At 42.4% G+C, this 18674-nt stretch overlaps 1 protein-coding gene across 2 annotated transcripts in view; it reads right to left on the minus strand.

The window, feature by feature from the left end:
- LOC101169424 (integrin alpha-11) overlaps positions 1-18674 on the minus strand; it is a 72430-nt gene that overhangs the window by 8649 nt on the left and 45107 nt on the right. For both annotated transcript variants that reach the window (XM_023955519.2, XM_023955518.2), the window contains exons 19-24: positions 18384-18469; positions 16103-16295; positions 15928-16026; positions 13400-13476; positions 3246-3329; positions 2966-3065 (exon numbers count right to left, since the gene is read on the minus strand). In XM_023955519.2, coding sequence (XP_023811287.1) covers positions 2966-3065; positions 3246-3329; positions 13400-13476; positions 15928-16026; positions 16103-16295; positions 18384-18469 — 639 coding nt within the window. The remainder of the gene's footprint in view (positions 1-2965; positions 3066-3245; positions 3330-13399; positions 13477-15927; positions 16027-16102; positions 16296-18383; positions 18470-18674) is intronic.

The raw sequence follows: 18674 nt of genomic DNA on the forward strand, positions 1-18674 counted from the left end.
AATCATCAATCCAACCGTGCAAAATGACACCCATCTGGAACAACCCAGACATCCTCATAAACAAAAAAATTATCCACTTCCCAGCTTGGCAAGCAGGGGGCATAAAACAACTAGAGCACATAATTATTGATAGAAGATTCAGAACTCCCCAGGAACTTCAAGACAAACATGGAATAAATAACTTCTTGGAATATCAGCAACTTAAATCAATTATTACTAAAAAGTTTAAATACAGAGACAACGATTTTAAGCTACCAGATGTAGTTACCACTCTGATCAATTTCTCAATGAATAAAACTCTCTCCAAAATATACAAACTTTTATGTAATTTAGATAATAATATTTCACTTCCCACAACAAAATGGGATGCGGATTTGAGCATCAGCACCGATGAAAGCTTTTGGTCAGAACTTTGTCTAAACACCTTTAAACTGACAAAAAGTCCAAATCTGCAGCTAATCCATTTAAAAACTCTACACAGAATTTACTACACTGGACAGAGGATGTTCAAGATGGGTCTCAGCAACTCAGACATTTGTCAGCACTGTAACGGTAATCTGCCCGACAATTACATGCATGCACTATGGTTCTGCACGCCTGTCCAGGCTCTCTGGCAGCAGGTATGTGCCGATCTATCAGTCTGGCTTAAGGTTTCAATCACAGCTTCACCGTCACTTTGTGTGCTTGGTGACATGAGTGCCATCGATGTAGAAGGAGGATTAGGCTCTATCATTTTCATAACTCTTTGCATTGCTAAAAAAAAGTATTTTAATAAATTGGAAAAGCAAGAAAAATATAAATATAAGTCAACACAGAAATCTGCTGCTTGATCATATCAGCTTGGAAAAAATGTCAGCCCAAGGTTCAAGTAACTTTGAAAGAATTCGGTCTCCCTGGTCTCCCATAGCTAACTCCATGACTTAGGGGGTGGGGGGGGCCTGGTCGTCGTTGCTCCTTGCCCTTCTGCCGTGGGCCGGGGTGGGGGTCGGGGCCTCCGGTGCCTGGCGGGGGGTGGTGGGGGCTCCGTTGGTCGGGGGGTCGGGTCCGGCGCCTGGGTGGGGCGGGCTGGGGTGCTGCGTTGTCCTCTGGGCTTGGGTGTGGGGGTGCGTGGTGGGGGGGTGGGGTGGTGGTCTGGCTTGGCTTGGGGGGGTGGTCCCTTTGCCTGTGCCAGAGCTCTTCTAGAGCCGGCGTTTGGGGGTGGGGGCCTGGGCTTGCTCCGGGGGGGGCGACGCTTTCTCGCTCCTCTCTCTCTGTGTGGGGTGGGTGGTGCTGGGCCTGGGGTGTCGGCGCCTCCGGGGGTGGGGCCCCTGGGCTGGGTGGCCCTGGCCCCTTTGCTGGGGGGGGGGGGGGGGGGGGGGGGGGGGCTGGGGGACAGCTGTTTGACCACCGGGGGACAGTCTAACAGCTGTCCCCAACTTACCCCCTTCCTCATATAACCTCATATTAGGGTGAGGGGGTGGGGGGTCTAGTCTGCGATGCGCCTTGGGGGGGGGGGGGGGGCTGCTCTCCTGGTTGGGCTGGGGCGGCGCTCTCTTTCCCTCCGTGCCTCCCTGCTCTCTGGCTCTGGGGGCCTTGCGGCGGTCCTGCTGGCCCTGGCCTGGTTGGCGGGCTTGGTCGCCCGGACGGCGGTTGTTCCCTGCCGGTTCCCGTGTGGCGTTGGGGGGATTTCGACTGTCGCTGCTGCTGCGGTGGGGGTGGGGATGGCTGGGCATTCTCCCTCCTTCTTGTCACGTTCCACCATCCATTTTAGAAGAACATAAACACTCACCTGAGCACAGGTGTTAGCTCACCTTTGCACTAACAGTTTGCATGATTGAATGACTGAAATATTTCACACTAGTTGGTTGTAAGGCATAAGTATGCGTGTGAACACTATCTGTTTTGTGTACATGTCGACAGGTGGACATTTTTGCAGCTAGCAGGTGTGTTGATAACATTTGAGTGTGTGTGTGGATAGGCCCCGCCCTTTTTGTACTACATTTGAACCTTACCATAATGATTAACAACCAGTAAACTTGTTGCTTTATGCTGCTTCATGGTCTTACCCCCCTTCCCCTCCTATTATCACCCTCCTACCCCCCCCTCTCTCTAACGTCCCTCTCTCTTCTTCCCCTCTTTCCTTTTCCGTCCGGTCCAACACCAAAGATTTTCAAACATGATTGAAATTAATAAAGTTTGGGCTCAATTACAAAAGGGGTTTATTCAGACATACCTTTGGTTTGTCTGAAGATTAATAACCCCTCTTGTTAAAGTAAAATATGTCCAACACAAGAGGCCCTCAGCTCTCATCTGTCTGCCTAGCTGTTGGACAGAACAAGTTAAAAATAAGTAAATAAATAAATAAATAAATAAATAAATAAATAAATAAATAAATAAATAAATATAAATATACAGTATATATTATATAAAAGCTACTTAGATGCCACTAAAGGGCAATAGAAAGCGTTGTCACATGGGAGCCGAAGACCCCACCAAGACGGCGTCGCGCTCCGCGAGACACGGCTTCTCAAGCGGGCGTGTCTCCTCGAGCAATATGACTCATTGGTCGTCGCCTTCTTGACAGGAAATCACATGACCCAGTCCAGAGACGCTAGTTCTAGTTGAAGCACTCCCAGGTAAAAACCAATCAACAGCTCATTACTTTGACATTCACAAGTTAATCAGAGAGCTCCCCTCCCCCCTAATTAAGTCAAAATTAAAGGAATTATGTGCTCTTAAGGAAAAACTTAAGGAAACCATGATTCCCTAATCCCCCAGTTACTCCAAATCCGGAAAAGAATCATCCCTTAATTCCATGTAAACTTGCCCACTGTGAAAATGTAAAACATCCAGGGGGGCAACACTGGAGCATCAAGAGTGGAAACATTTAGGAAACATTGCCTCCTTTTTGACATGCACTGTAGCTGTAATTCACTTTACAGAGATTCATACAGACAACAAATAAACATGAATGACTTTCACTTGCATTAAACGTTAGGTTGAAGGTGGAATCTGAAGTGTCTGATTGGTCCCAAGACGAGGAGGAGGAGTCAGCTCGTATTCCAAAATGAGGAGGGTATGGGTCTCTGTCAGAAATGGAAAGCAATTACAATATTCCAGACTGATTAAAAAAAATCTCTAATTACATTTTCTAATGAAAAGCTATAATCTGGAGGTTTGGCCAACATTTATTTGTCAGATACAACTGTCTAATAAATTCTTCTGGCCAAACATCGACCCTCCTGTGAATGAGGGCACCCCCCCACCTGGTGAAGAGGAGGTCCGCTTCAAACCTCAGAGGGAGGAAGATGCTGTTGATGTTGTCGCTGGGATTTCTCTCAACTCCATCACTGTTTAACAAAAAAAAGAAGAGAAAGGAACACTTTACCTCAAGGTCCAAATACAGAAAGGTTTTGAGTTTGCTGACAGCTACAATAATGAATGTGTAAAAAAGAAATCGAACCATTTTAATCTGAATCTGTTGTTTTTCAGATGCTCAGCAAAGCAAATATGAAATTGCTCCGTCGTTATTTTCCAGTGATTCCTAATTACTGTTGAGTTTTGTTGCTTCAGCAGTGATGGATTCCAGGACAAAGGAAGATGAAACAGGAAAAAAAGCCTCTTTAGCCTCTGAACATATTTACGAGGGACAAAAAACATGTTTTTAAGAGGAAGGGCTCACGAAACAAAACACAGAGAACGACTAAAGGCAACACTCCAGAATCAACGACCTGGTAATCACTGGACTAAAGATCTAACACGGGTCGGATGTGCAAGCGGTGACCACCAACAACAGGGAAGAACTGGTGAGGTGCACTGGGGTTCTCTCAAGTCTAAAGGGGTTTTCGCCTGGATGTTAACCCTTTAACACCAGAGCTTTAGCTCCCATGTTGACATTCATACAACAACTAGAAACATTTCTGCTAGCCTTAGTCTGTTAACCTGACAATCCAGAGACGAGACCCGGGCGCAGAGCAGCAGTGTAAAACGCTCCTCTGAGCCTCCCTTAGGGTTAGTGCCGGTGCAAAACCCATGCAGGGAAAGTCAAGCAGGTCCTAGCTTTAGCTTATGTGCTGAAAGACAAATGAAAGGAGCGCGTCTTAGAAACCTTAAAGTGACAGACAGCAGTTATCACAAGCAGAATTATGATGTAATTAAATGTGGTTTATTAAACATTCGATCCATTTCCTCCAAGTCCCTATTAGTCAATGAGTTGATCATTGATAACAACCTTAGTCTTTTAGCCTTAACAGAAACTTGGCTCCATCAGGATGACTATGTTAGATTGAATGAAGCAACCCCCCCCACTTATGCTAACTATCAGAAATCCAGGATTTCAGGGAAAGGAGGTGGTTTGGCAGTAATATCACAGTCTAGCTTACTTCTCAGCCCTAAAGTTAAAAATGCTTATAATTCATTTGAAAGCATCATATTGTCTTTAAGTCACCCGAACAGGAAAACTCCAAAACCTGTTTTACTCATAATTATTTATCGCCCCCCCGGCCCATATTCAGAATTTTTAACTGAGTTTTCTGACTTCCTATCGACTATTGTCTTAGATTCTGATCAAACTATAATATTAGGGGATTTTAATATTCATGTTGATGACCCCAGTGACTGCCTAGGAAAGGCTTTTGCAGCTTTATTAGATGATGTTGGTTTCACCCAAAGTGTGAATGAACCCACTCACTCTCATAAGCACACCCTGGACCTTGTTCTAACCCATGGTATAGAGATCAGCCAGCTGAGTGTCCTTCCTCTTAACCCCATCATTTCTGATCACTTTCTGATTACCTTCCAGCTTACACTGGAACATCCTTCTGCCCCAGTGAATAAGAAACAGCTTAGAAGAACCTTAACTGACCGTTCTGTGTCTGAGTTTAAACACACAGTTCAGCCAGTACTTAGTGATATTCTGAGAAAATACTCTGACACCAGCTCCCATAGTATCAGTCCTAATATAAATGACCACTTTGTTAATGATGCCTTACAAGCCCTCAGGAGTACACTCGATGTTGTTGCCCCCTTGAAACCTAAGTTCGTCAGACAAAACCGAGTAGCACCGTGGTTTAACGCTGAAACTCGTTCTCTTAAACAAGAAACCCGTAAGTTGGAAAGAGAATGGCGCCGCTCCGGGTCAGAGCAGTTTCTGAATACCTGGAAACATAGCCTATTAAATTATAAAAAAGCTCTGCGTAGAGCTAGAAGCCAGTACTATTCAACCTTAATATCAGAGAATGGAAACAACCCAAGATTTCTTTTTAGCACTATTGCTAAATTAACTTGCAGTCAGAGCTCAGTAGAACCACATGTTCCTGTTTCTCTCAGCTCTGATGATTTTCTTACATTTTTAGATAGTAAAATTTCAAATATTAGACATAAGTTGAATCAAGTTATTCCTACTATCAGCCCAGAACAGGCTGAAGCGGTAGAAATGGAGGCATCCATAGAAACCTCTGTAACATTAGACTGCTTGACTATTGTGGATCAAGCGGAAATAACATCAATTATTACGTCCTCCAAATCCTCAACGTGTCTGTTAGACCCAATTCTCACTAGACTTTTTAAAGAAACTTTTCCCCTAATTAATGATCCCATATTAACAATGATAAATGCCTCTCTGGAAACGGGTTACGTGCCACAGTCTTTTAAATATGCAGTTGTTAAACCTCTTCTGAAAAAGCCCAGTTTGGATCCTAGCATCTTGGCCAACTATAGACCGATATCAAACCTCCCCTTTATTTCTAAAATCCTAGAAAGAGTTGTAGTTAAGCAGCTTTACTGCCACCTACAGGACAACAGCCACTTTGAAGACTTTCAGTCGGGGTTTAGACCTCACCACAGTACGGAAACTGCACTAGTTAGAGTCTCTAATGACTTGTTATTGGCCTCAGAAAAGGGACTACTTTCTATTCTGGTCCTGTTGGACCTCAGTGCAGCCTTTGACACTATCGACCACAGTATTTTACTCCATAGATTAGAGCAGGACATAGGGATCAGAGGATCTGCTCTCCAGTGGTTTAAATCCTATCTGTCCGATAGGTATCAGTTCGTTAATGTAAATGGCCATTCCCCTCAGTGCACTCGAGTCAACTATGGAGTCCCACAGGGCTCAGTCTTGGGACCGATCCTGTTTACGCTTTATATGCTACCCCTAGGAAACATAATCAGGAAACACAGCATTAATTTTCATTGTTATGCCGACGATACGCAGTTGTATTTATCCATGAAGCCTGACCAGAATGACCAGATAGAGAAAGTGAACGCCTGCATCAGTGACATCAAGACCTGGATGACAATTAATTACCTCCTCTTGAACCAAGAAAAAACTGAGGTCATTATACTAGGTCCTAAAAACCTCAGAGATACTCTGTCTGCTCAGATAGTCTCCCTGGATGGCATAAGTATAGCCCCCAATTCCACAGTTAGAAACCTTGGGGTTTTACTTGACCAGGATTTATCATTTAAGGCTCACATATCTCAGGCATGTAGAACTGCCTTTTTTCCCCTGCGGAATATTGCTAAGATCAGAAATATCCTTTCTAAGAGTGATGCTGAAAAACTCATCCATGCATTTGTTACGTCGAGGCTGGATTACTGTAACTCCTTGTTAGCAGCGTGTCCTAAGAGTTCCTTAAGAAGTCTCCAGCTTGTTCAGAACGCAGCAGCTAGATTGTTAGCTGGAACCAGCAGAAGAGATCACATCACTCCTGTGTTGGTTTCACTTCACTGGATCCCAGTTGATTCCAGAATCAAGTACAAGATCCTCCTGTTAACCTATAAGGCCTTACATGGAATGGCCCCGTCCTATATTAAGGACCTCATAGTCCCTTACCATCCAATGAGAACACTTCGCTCGCAAAATGCAGGACTGCTTGTGGTTCCTAGAATTAGTAAAAGTATGGTTGGAGGTAGAGCGTTTAGCCACTAAGCCCCTGTCTTATGGAATAAACTCCCAGCTCATGTAAGAGAGGCCGACTCAGTTTCTACATTCAAAGCTAGACTGAAAACATTCCTCTTTGGACAGGCTTATTGTCAGACTAGTTAGTATTCAGAGATTATTTAACTTAATGTTAATTTGTTTAAATTAAACTTAATAATAACTATTTCTTTTAAAAGGCTGCTAGAAGGTGAAGCCGGGGTAACTATGGTGCACTGGGGTTCTGTCCTCTTTCCTTTTTTACTTCTACCCTTCCTCTCCTCTATTCTTGATCATAATTTATCATTTAGTTCTCCATGCCTCTGTCTGGTACAGTGCGATTCATGTATTGTCCCTCTTTTCCTCTCCCCTCCTGGGGAGTGGGAGTGCTTCCAGATTCCAGTTGGCTCATCCGTGCTCCAGTTCCTGACCGTTTACCTCGCCTTTGCTCCTGCTCCTACACCTGGCTGTGGATCCTGCCTCTGGCTCGTCTCTGGCTCGTCTCTGCTCTGTACCTGACCGCGTACCTCGCCTCTCTTCCTGCTCCTAGTTAGTAGGTAGTTGTAGATTTAGATAAGTTAATTCTTCTCTAAGAATTCTGGTAAATCGCCTGTCCGTCCTGGGGGAGGATCCCTCCTTCATGTGGGCACCCCTGAGGTTTCTTCGTTTTTTCCGGAATCCGGTTTTTTGGGAGTTTTTCCTTACCGCGAAGGGGGGTCTAAGGGCAGGGATGCCAGTATAGCTTAGTCAGTTTGTTAGTTCATTTTAGTATTTTCCTATTGAACTCTTTGTATTCGTGATCCTTTTGATTTCATGTTTTACTTCGAAGCCCATCGAGACGACTGTTGTTGTGATTTTGGGCTATACAAATAAAATTGAATTGAATTGGAACTCCTCAATCCTTTACGGGATTCACGGGATCCCAGTGGATTCTGAACGGAGGAAAACAGACTTGCGCTGATATTTAACACTTTACAATATCGAAGTATTTCTTAATCCATGTAAATCCACTGATTTTGTTGTGGACAAAATCTGATTTTTTAAGCTGTTATGCACCGTTACACTACTAATGTGTTGCACATCAGTGCACAGCCGATATGAAAAGCGCTCCAGATCAGAATGAGCTGATTCACACTGATCGCATAATTGGTTAAAGATTTACAGTATGTCAAAGGGCTTCTGTTATTTAGGTATTGCTGGTGACATCTCTGGAGCTCTCAAGCATGCAGGGATTTTCCTGAATCTCAACAGTTTTAAGGCCAGCTACCCCCTCCCCAGAAGAAGGGAGTATGATTTACCAGCAACCACCATAAACTCTGTGAATCAAAAACACAAACTAGCTTTACTGTATGTAGGAAGGATGGAACCTGAAAGAAACTAACGTTTACATGAATGACCATAGGACGAATGACTATAGGAATCAGAAAAGCAAGACCACTGAAGATACAGAAGAAAGTTAAGAACATTTGGGTAGAAATCTGTAAAATATTCATCAAAGTAAATGGAACACCATCGCAGGCCAAGGTCTTGATGGTCAGAAATATGGAAAAGTTGGAGGAGTTCTTGGTCACAGTAGCCTGAGTAAATGGGTCTGAATGTGGTAAAAGATACAAGAATAAAAGTTAAGTTCAATAACTTGCTACAGCAACTGTTATCTTCACTGAACTTTTGGGGTGAGAAGCTAAACTCTGAAAACAATGACATCAAAACTCAAAGCAACATCTTCAAAAGTCAACTGTGACCGAGATTTTCAAAAGAGTTCTAAACTGTAAACAACTTGACCTCAGCAGTCCTTCTCAAATAGACCTTTTTCACACTTCCGCATTTTTTGACCGGAAATACGTCAATGACGTGTAAAACAACTTCCTGTTAGCATAGCGGCACATATGAAGAATGGCAGAGTCGAAGAGTTGCAGTTTCTGTTGTGTTCCAGGCTGTTCGTCTTCCAACCAAAAACAGCCCGGCCTTTCATTTCATTATTTTCCTGTAGATCCAAACCTGAAACCCAAATGGATACAGGTGATCCGAAGAGAGGAAGGGCATAGTTTTAATGTAAACACAGGTAGCACCCTCTGCTGCCAGCACTTTGCTCCGGATGTGGTGCGGCTGCGCTGTTCGTCGCCTGAAGAGTGGTGTCGTCCCGAGTGTTTTCCCTTGGAAAAACTTTACTGCTCCTTTGAGAAGGGAGTCAGTATATGACAGAACCTCAAACATTTGGGTATGCAGTTATGCTGTGAAGATAGCAACATGGTGGCTAAGCTAAGGCAGTAAATGGATCACGACTACGTGACACACCCACCTGCAGGTAAGGTTGTTCATGATGTGTTTGGTTAACGTTAGTCAACTATGTGTACCGTTATTGGATAAATGCATTTCTACTTGAACAAATTAATATTCATAATAAAAGCTGTTCACGCTCTCCCCTATTTTAATTACACGTATTTAATTAATTTTGAGTTTTTGTCATCAACAAAAATAAATGAAATGTATTTGTAATTAAATACTTAACATACTTTTCAAAACATGATTACTGTGTTGTGTTGAAAGGTAGCAAAAATATGTTAAGACTGACTTTTAATTTCTTTATCTTCACAGGTCCTCTGGATGAGGCTTTGGATACATCCATGACTTAGAAGCCAAGTTCCTTTGCTGGAGCCAGGAGACGATGTCATGGCGGACAAAGAGGTCCTCGTTCAAGACCTCCTTACTGACATTGGATCTAAGATCATCATTCCACCTTTGGAATGATGACTTTCAACAGAAATGTTTCTCTCTGCCTTTCTTTTTCGTTACTGTTACATATTTCTCCACGGTGTCTCTCCAGGGGTTTGTTGACAGAGCGAGCCTCCTGATGATCTTGTTTAACCTTTGTGCTATCCTCGCCACTTTAACATTGGGAGTTGGGTCATCTAGACCCCCTAGACAGTGCTCTGAACCTTTTTTCTTCAATGATTTGTGATCTTCACTGGTGTCCATGGATTACATGAAATCTTTCCACCTTTATCCACCTTTGTCATGGTAGGGAGAACACGTCAATGTTAGGGGGGGGGTCATCTAAGATAGCACAAGGGTTAATCGTCAGTTCTATTTAAGCTTCAGTCTCTCAGTCATTAGTGTCGTGTCTCTCACGCTCCCTTAACTTCCTGCTTCTCTGATACTGAGGTCTGCTTGGCTTATGATTTTGTTCATGCTCTGCCTCTGCTTGTTGTTCAAGGCTCTGCAGTTTCTCCCTGTCGTGAGGAGTTTTGGGTTTTCTTAATCCCACCTTGTGGTGTTTTTGGTTTTGGTATTAAATATTACTTGGTGCATACCGAGTCAAAAGCCAATTTCTCTCTACATCTGGATTCTTGTTTTTCCTTCCTTCATACTGAATGCTACCCTCAGGACTTTTTATTTTATTTTATTTAACCTTTATTTAACGAGGAAAGTCCCATTGAGATTAAAAACTTCTTTTCTAAGGGAGTCCTGGCCAAGAGGCAGCATATTTCAATACAAAAAATACTTAAAAACAAACATCATTTCATCATTATCTTATCTTATCTTTTTGTTTTGTTCTCCCTTCAAATATAAGCATTTCAATTTAATAATCATACAAATAACCCCCCCTTTTTGTGTGTGTGTGTGTGTGTGTGCTTGTATGTGTGTGTGCTTGTATGTGTGCACATAAGCAGAGACTGGATCTCTATTATGTCCTGTGTGAATGTGTGCGTGTGTGTGAAAGAGTGCGTATACGCATGACCTGGATATGGGAAACACAGAGCTGTATTGTCTTTCGATCATTCTTACCTTTTGAAAATATGTTCAGTATTTTAACGCTTTTAAATTCAATAAAAAAAGTTGGAAAAAAAACAAACATCATTAAAACCACATACATCAGGAAAAGCGATTGCACGTTATTGTTTCAGTCTCTGATGCTTTGAACTTGTTCTTAAAAACATTTAAAAATACCAGTTCAGTTAGTTTCCAGTCTTTCTGCAGCATTTTCCAAGCAAAAGGAGCAGAGTGGACAAAGGCTTTTCCCGATTTGTGCAGAAAATGGAACAGAAAGCCACAGCTGGACTTTAGATCTTAAGGAGAAAGATTCCACACGTCTCCTTGTAGGGAGGCAGTAATCCAAGCAAGGCCTTGTAAATCAAAGTGTACCAATGTCCCTGCCTCCTAGTGGCCAGAGAAGACTATTGTACTCTGGAATACAAGTCACAATGAAGCATCATGGATCTACTGTTGGTAATGAACCTCAGGGAAGCATGAAACATGCTGTCAACCTTTTGGAGACATGAAGATGAGGCATTAATATACAGAATATCACCGATAATCCAGCACAGATAAAAAAGTTGCAGCGACAAGACGCTTTTTTACTTCAAAAGAAAAACACAACTTGTTACGGAAGAAAAAGCCAAGTTCAAGTTTGAGTTTTTTTTTACAAGTTTTCCTATATGAGGTTTAAATGTGACGGATACATCAATCCAGACACCAAGGTACTTGTACTCATGAACCACCTCTATGACATTTGCATCCAAGGCAGACACCATTGGAATTGTTTCAGGGACCTTCTTTGAGTTTGAAAACAACATTCGTTTTGTCTTGTCAGCATTGAGAACCAATTTTAACTGAATAAGTGAAGGCTGTACTGCAACAAAAGCTTTCTGCAAGGTCTGAACAAGAGATGATCCATAGCAGTAAATAACTGTGTCATCATCATAAAAATGTAGATTAGCGTCAGAGACATTTTCACCCAAGTCATTAATGTACAAAATAAATAGAAGTGGGCCCAGAACTGAGCCATGTGGTACCCCCTGTGGACAGTAACAAACTTAGAACAGAGACCTTCATGTTTAATGCATTGGGTCCTGTTATTCAGGTAATTTTTGAACCACTCAACTGCATTCTATGACAATCCAAGGCTGACTAATCTGCTGTTTTAGGCCAGCATGGTCAACGGTGTCAAAAGCTTGGACTTGGGGATAAGGTCAGCCTTAGGACAGCCAGGGCCAACCTGTCCCAAGACAGCAGACTGGCCAAGAGACAGAACTCCAGGAGGATTACAGACCACCCCAGTGACAGCAGAGACTCCAGGATTCAGTCTATCACAGACCACAAGTCACCTCCATAGGCCTGTGACAGCTCTATTGCATTGATAAATCAGCTGAATGACTTCTTCACCCTGCAACAGACTGGCGAACTGTCCAGGGTGTCCCCTGCCTTCGCCCACAAGTGGCCGGGATAGGCTCCAGCAGCCCCGTGACCCCGAAAGGGATAAAACGGTAGAAGATGAATGAATGATTGAATGAATTCTTCACCTGCTATGAGGCAGACAACAAGTCACCAGCAGAAAATACTTTACTTCCCCCCAGAAACCAGGTTCTACTCCTTCGCCAGGATAGAGTGAGACGTTCCCACAGAGGGATATGAGCTTGGAAAGCTACAGATCCTGAAAACGTTTGTGTCCTGAGAGACTGTGAGGAACTCACAGAGGCCTTCAACAACATCTTCAACACATCACTGAGCCAGACGGTTGTCCCCATCTGCTTCAAAGCAACCACCCTTAATCCAGACCTGAAGAAGGTAGGCAAGAGAACCAACCACTACACCAGCGTGCAGCCTACATTTTAGACAATGTCATTATGAATGGGATAGTGGCGTGGGCTACATAAGCAGAACATCTAAAGGTCAAAACTATGATCTGAATGAAGCAGAAAACAGCTTCAATTACTATTTTGTAAATGTGTGTCCAGATTTGTCAGATGAAATTCCAAAGAGAAAAACAAGAAAGGAAATAATCCACCAATCACAGAGATCCCAAACTCAATTCCTGTCTCTGATGTAAATAGAATTGAGCTGGTATCAATTTTTAACTAATTCAAAAGTTACAATATAGCAGATTGTGAGGATATAGGTTTGATTGTGGTAATAAAAAGATGATTAATAGTATCTCTAAGACTCCATTTATGTAACTTATCTTTACAAACCAAATGAAAATTGCAAAAGTGATCCCAACATGAGTGGAGACAAATACTTATTCACAAACTAGACCGCCTGATGAAGTGACTGACGTAACAAACTACTCTGAGTGACAGTTTGAACATTTGTCCGAGTTTGAGCCCAAACTTTTAAATCAAACTGACACAAAATGAGAACAAATATGCAAATGCTGGTATTTTCAAATATTGGGGACAATATAGAAAATTCTCCTGGTTTTCCTGGCAGCAATGAAGCTGTCTTGGTTTTTTTAAAAATATTAGTTCAGAAACTAAAGTATTAAGGCAAATATAGTCAAATGTAACTGAAGAAATCAGATCTTGATCAATTTGTGGGTTTACAAGGGAAAGCATTAACCAAAAGAAATCTCTGCAGTTTGAATGAATAAGAAAAAGAAAGTGTAAAGTTATTTTTTCTGGATTGTTGGAATAACTCTTGCTGCTAATATTTTTTGCACAACACTGAACCCTGAATTATGACAGACTTCATCAGTAACAAATAACATCTGATGCCTTTTCTTACCTAGAGGCTTCCATGACAACGTGTGCGTGATCCAGAAGAATAGAACGACTGAACTCAAACTCCAGATGAAAAGATACCTGCACAAAAAAAGCCAGAACTGTTTATTGTGGTTGCTACAATGAAAATTGTGTTTTTAATATGTTCTTATAACAATTTTCTTAAGATGGAGGACATGTATGAAATTATTTACGATTAAAAATATGTTTCTGAGTATTTCTTAATTCAAATCATTGTGATTCAGGAGCAGATGAAAAAATGCAGTTGGAAAAAGCTTGTAGTTATGTAAAATCTACAATCACTAGGTCACAAGCTTCCTGCTCCAGTCAATACTGGTGCATCCACTGTCAGACAAATAGGCCCACGTTTGTCTTTGTTTTCCTCGTCTGAGCTAGAATCTGGTACTGAACTGTCCACTGGATAGCTCTGATATTGCTGCCATTCTGGTTGCACCGCCAAGGTCAGGTTGGGGTTGTGAGGGGCAGTAAGCTAGCGAGAGCGCATGTAAACAGATGGATGATGGGAAGTAAGGGCAATCAAGATTGGAAAATACCATTTGGATTGAATCACTGTAGGTGTATTTGACTATAAGGTAAAAACGACTGAGTGCATCAGCAGCCAACACATGTGAAGTCATCAAGAACAGATCAACCATCATTCCAGTCCAATGTGTGGACAGCCTTTGAATAAAGTCATGTGACCATCCAGTGTCTAGAATGTTCTAAGAATGTTCCCTTTGGATTCTTTGGATGTGGAAAAACAACAGTGGTGAACTTTAGGAAAAAAAACTTCATTTACACATGATGATCTGGAAGAAATCCAAGAATCTGGAAAACTTCACTGTTCAGTAGCAGGAATTTCTGTCTGAGTCTCACTGCTGGAAGTTTGGATGAAGAGGATCTGGATCCACTTTAGGTCAGAGAATTGGATCATTCTGAGTGATCCAAAATCGACTAGGAATCGTATCTGCAACCAAAAGTTATGATATGAATCGAAACATTTTTGAAATGAATCGTTGTACAGTGTCTTCTTAAATGACATAATCATAATTAAAAGACCACTAGAAACACTCTGAAAATGTATCAAAAGATGATGATAAAGCAACTAATAAAGTTAAAAATGCAAAGAAAACCTTATGAATTAAAGTAAAACATAAGAAATTGCAGAATGAAAAAGCTACTTCTAAAGAGGACAAAACTAAAATATGAAAAGTCAAAAAATCTAACAACTGAAAAAAACAAAGCCAAAAGCTTAGATAAAGTGAGGGTTTAGGTTTACTAAACATCAGTTTGATCAGTCAGTTAAAGTCAAACTACAGAACAGGAAAAGGAAAACTTATTGTGACTAAGGCCAACTTTACACTAGTCCAAAGTTCAACTGTGCAGGAGTGCCTTACACCCTTCATCGGGTTTGGTTTGGTTTCACACACAGGGCTCTGAACAGAGAACCAAATACGTCAGTAGATCAAGCGGCCTGGAAAAAATCATGAGGTTGTAGCCCAAAGTACAGGGTAGGAGATAAGAGTGTGGCTTTCTTCTATTGATATGCCACTAAAAGGGGTTCAAAGAAACTGATCTCTTTACATTGGTCCATTCCCCATCACCAAGGTCATCAACCCTGTAGCAGTTAGGCTGGATATCCCTTCCATCCAGTCTTACACGTCAGTAGCTAAAACCTGCAAGAGACTCACATCTTCAGCCTGCTCCACCATCCCCTCCTGCACCTCGTCTCATGGATGGTGGTCCAGCCAACACCATCAGGGAACTACTTGCCCCCAGGAGGGTTGCAGGGTACCTACCGGTAATATCTTGTCAATTGGTAGGATTAAAGTCCAGCAGATCACCAGTGGGTGCCAGAGAACCACATTTTGACCGGAACCTGATCACTCGCTGTCATTGGGACCCTCCTGACCATCTTTGTCTTCTGTCTTGTCTTCAGTAATTAGTATCAGTGTGTTTAAAGAACTCTGCTGGAGCTTTTACTGTCAACCCGCTCTGCCTTTTGTCTAGTTTATTGTACACTGGTTTTTACAGTAAATCACTGGACTTTGCTCCGATGTGTTTGTGGTTCTGCTTGCCTAACTGTGATAGATGCATTTACCACACACACAACAATGGTACATTCCACTTTTATGGAGTGGCTGTATATGAGCCTCAAGGAAATCTGCAAAACACACATGTGCTCCCTTAAATAAGCAGCCACTCCACTTTGCGACCCTCCACGGACCCGGACAACCGCAAAACCTGCAGCACCCGTATGTGTCACTCATGCATTAGACAGGTGGAACCAGTTTCCATGCTTTCCTGTTTGTGATACGTCTAACCCTAAATGTAAATCATGTTTGTTCTTTGACATGTTTCCTGGCTAAAGCTGTGTCACATTTGTGCAGATATGTGCAAATGTGCACGTGCACACACACGCTCAGGCAGCTAAAACAAACCAAAGAAAGAAATCTAATGTTCAACTGGGTTGTAGTTACATTGTGAAGATAAAGCAGCTAATACGTAGTTATGCTGATAGTTTGAACCCACCTGCGACAGTGACTTCATGAAGGGGTTACTGATGTTGCAGCTCCTCCAAGCGGCTGTAATGTTTGTGGTGGAGCACTCAATCTGGATGTCTGACTGACCCTGTGTGGAGATCTTAGTGTTTGTAAATCTATCACAGACTCCCAGTAACCAGAGCTGGAACAGAAAATATGGGCACCTTAACTAAGAGGCTGGAGAACAGAAGGTTGGGGGAGGTGGAGATGTGGATGGCAGCTCGGTAGGCGTTCTCTCCCTGGTTCTCCAGTCGAGCAAACACCACCATCCTCCTCCGGCCCGATTCCACCACGAACAGCGGGTCATCCTGCTCACAGAAGGAGTATGCCGTCTGTCCCCTCCAGCTGCAGAATTGCCTTCAAAGGAAATCAGTCCAATCTGTTGACTCAGCACATCACCAGATGATGGAGCACCCTTGGGAGCTCTTCTGACTCAGCTGAACTTTCTGCATGGTAACATGTCGTGAATCCAGCCCACATTTTTGTTAGAAAGGCTGAAAGGTTTTTCAGGAGTTCAGGATTTTGTGACAAACAGGGTTGGGCGACAGTTTTTGTGAAATGCTTTAATTGGAATATGATTTAGAAAAAATTAAAATGACTGAAAGAAAAATCAAGACTTCCAAAAAAGTCATATCTCAAAAACTGCCACATCCATCTGGAGGATCAAAAACATCTGTAAGATCATTTGACCTGACAGTTTTATGGCGAGATGTCATGATATATTAGTTCCTAAAAGGGAATTTAACTCTGAATTGGTGGGGAGTAAAGCGTAAGTCACATTAGCCTGTTAGGGGGTTGAGCACTGCAGGTCATAAAAAGGCCCGTAAAAAGGTCCTGGAGCGGAGCGGCTGCGTCTTAAGGGAAGCGCAGGTGTCTTGCAGTTCCCTGAAGGCTTGTGCAGCCACCTCAGGGAACGCAAGAAAATGGAGCATACCAGTCTTACGTGTGTGGTAAGTGTACTGTGAAGTATTTGTAAGGCTAATGTAAGTTACACACACTTACAGGTGCACATAAGGTGCTGTGCCCTTTATGCAGCTCTCTAGTTGTTAGTAAGGTGTGAGTACTGGCTCCTTACCGCACACAAATGCTGCGCATGTTACAGAAATGCCCGTAGGGCCCCCACACAAATAATGCCCCGATTGTCTAATTTCCTCATTTGTAGCTAATTTCCTCACTTGTAGCAGTCACGCTGCACGCAAGAGATGTGCAAGGAGTGCACACTTATCACTTGAACAGCACTAAGAAAAAAGGTCTTTAAAGCTGCTGAAGCTGAGAAGAGATTGAGGAGGTCTTGTCATGGAATGGGGAAAAAAGTCAAACATTAACATTTTGGAATAGATGACTGCACCTCAGCAACTGAAGCTGGATCTTTGAGACAGAAATGAAATTGCACTATATGGTTTAGCTGTTGAATGATGTTTACCATAGTATGTGGGCTGTTAAAACACTGGGCTTGTGTCACATTTGTCTGACCGACACAGAAAATGTGGATTTTGCACGGTTTCATACGTACCGTTTTAGTTGTAAACGTTGAGTTGAGAATGTTGGCTTATACTCTTGTAACCATCAGTAACTCCCCCAGGACGGAACATTTTACCCACCTGGGTGCACCTTAACCTTTACATTTTCAAAGTTTGATTCATTGACCCCAAACATATGTGGCATTATTCCAATTAGTCTTCACATAGTTGCTTTGTCTCCTTCTACCCCGAAATTTTCCTCCAGGAGTCTATATTCCTCCAGAGTCGCTGTCTTAAAACTGCATTTCAGAGTATTTCTTTATTCAAATCGTGTTAGATCAGGAGCATGTGAATATGCACGGTTTGCCATGGGCGGGTCACAGTCTTCCTGATCCACTCCATTCTGATGCATCCACTGTCAGACAAATAGATCCATGAACCTTTTAGTTTTCCTCGTCTGAGTGGAATCTGGATCAGAACTGTATTGCTGGATTGCTCCAATATTGCGTGCCGTTTTCGTTGCACTGCCAATGTTAGGTTGATGTTGTGAGGGGTTGTAAGCTAGTAGGAGATAGTGTAAACAAAGGGATGATGGAATATCAGTGGAGGGTTACTTCCACGCCAACAGTCCCACCCACAACCTACAGATGAATTTCTAGTGAGCTCCTGCTATTCTGCAGAAAATAGGTCTTAAAAAATGACCCAGATTTTGACTAAAAACTGCATCATTATAATTAAAAGAACACTTTGACAATAGAAAAAGCATATAGTTGGACTGGGACTTTAAGCATTTGCAAGAGAACAAACCTTTTTGAGTGAGGTCATGATGTATATGACATATATCCATATGATATAGTCACATGCTATAGTTCCTCTGCTAAAACTCCAGTTTAAAAAGTAATGGCCATATGGGAATGTTTGTCCGAAACTGTTGATTATGGGTCAAATGTGGGAGGAAACGTGTTTACAAAAACAAAAGACTCACTGAGCGTTCTTCAGGTCGGTGCGACTGTTAAGGATGAGGTCCGGAGTGCAGTTCTCCTCCTGCTCACAGCCATTCCAGAAATGGAGCTGGAGTAACACATGCGTTTTATCTGAGAAACATGCCTGAAATTGCTTAGACTCCATATTTATGTGCACATGCATATCTGAGTCAAAAGACTTCATTTTATAAGTAAAAGACAATCGATGAAGGCGATCACTGTTCAGGTGTGGTCTGAGGTAAAATCGTAACAGGTTGATCATTTTATCAAAATCCTTTGAGCTTTTAATGTAC

Source organism: Oryzias latipes, chromosome 6 (assembly GCF_053564925.1).
Source record: "Oryzias latipes strain Hd-rR chromosome 6, Olatipes_Hd-rR_3.1".
Lineage (NCBI taxonomy): Eukaryota > Metazoa > Chordata > Actinopteri > Beloniformes > Adrianichthyidae > Oryzias > Oryzias latipes.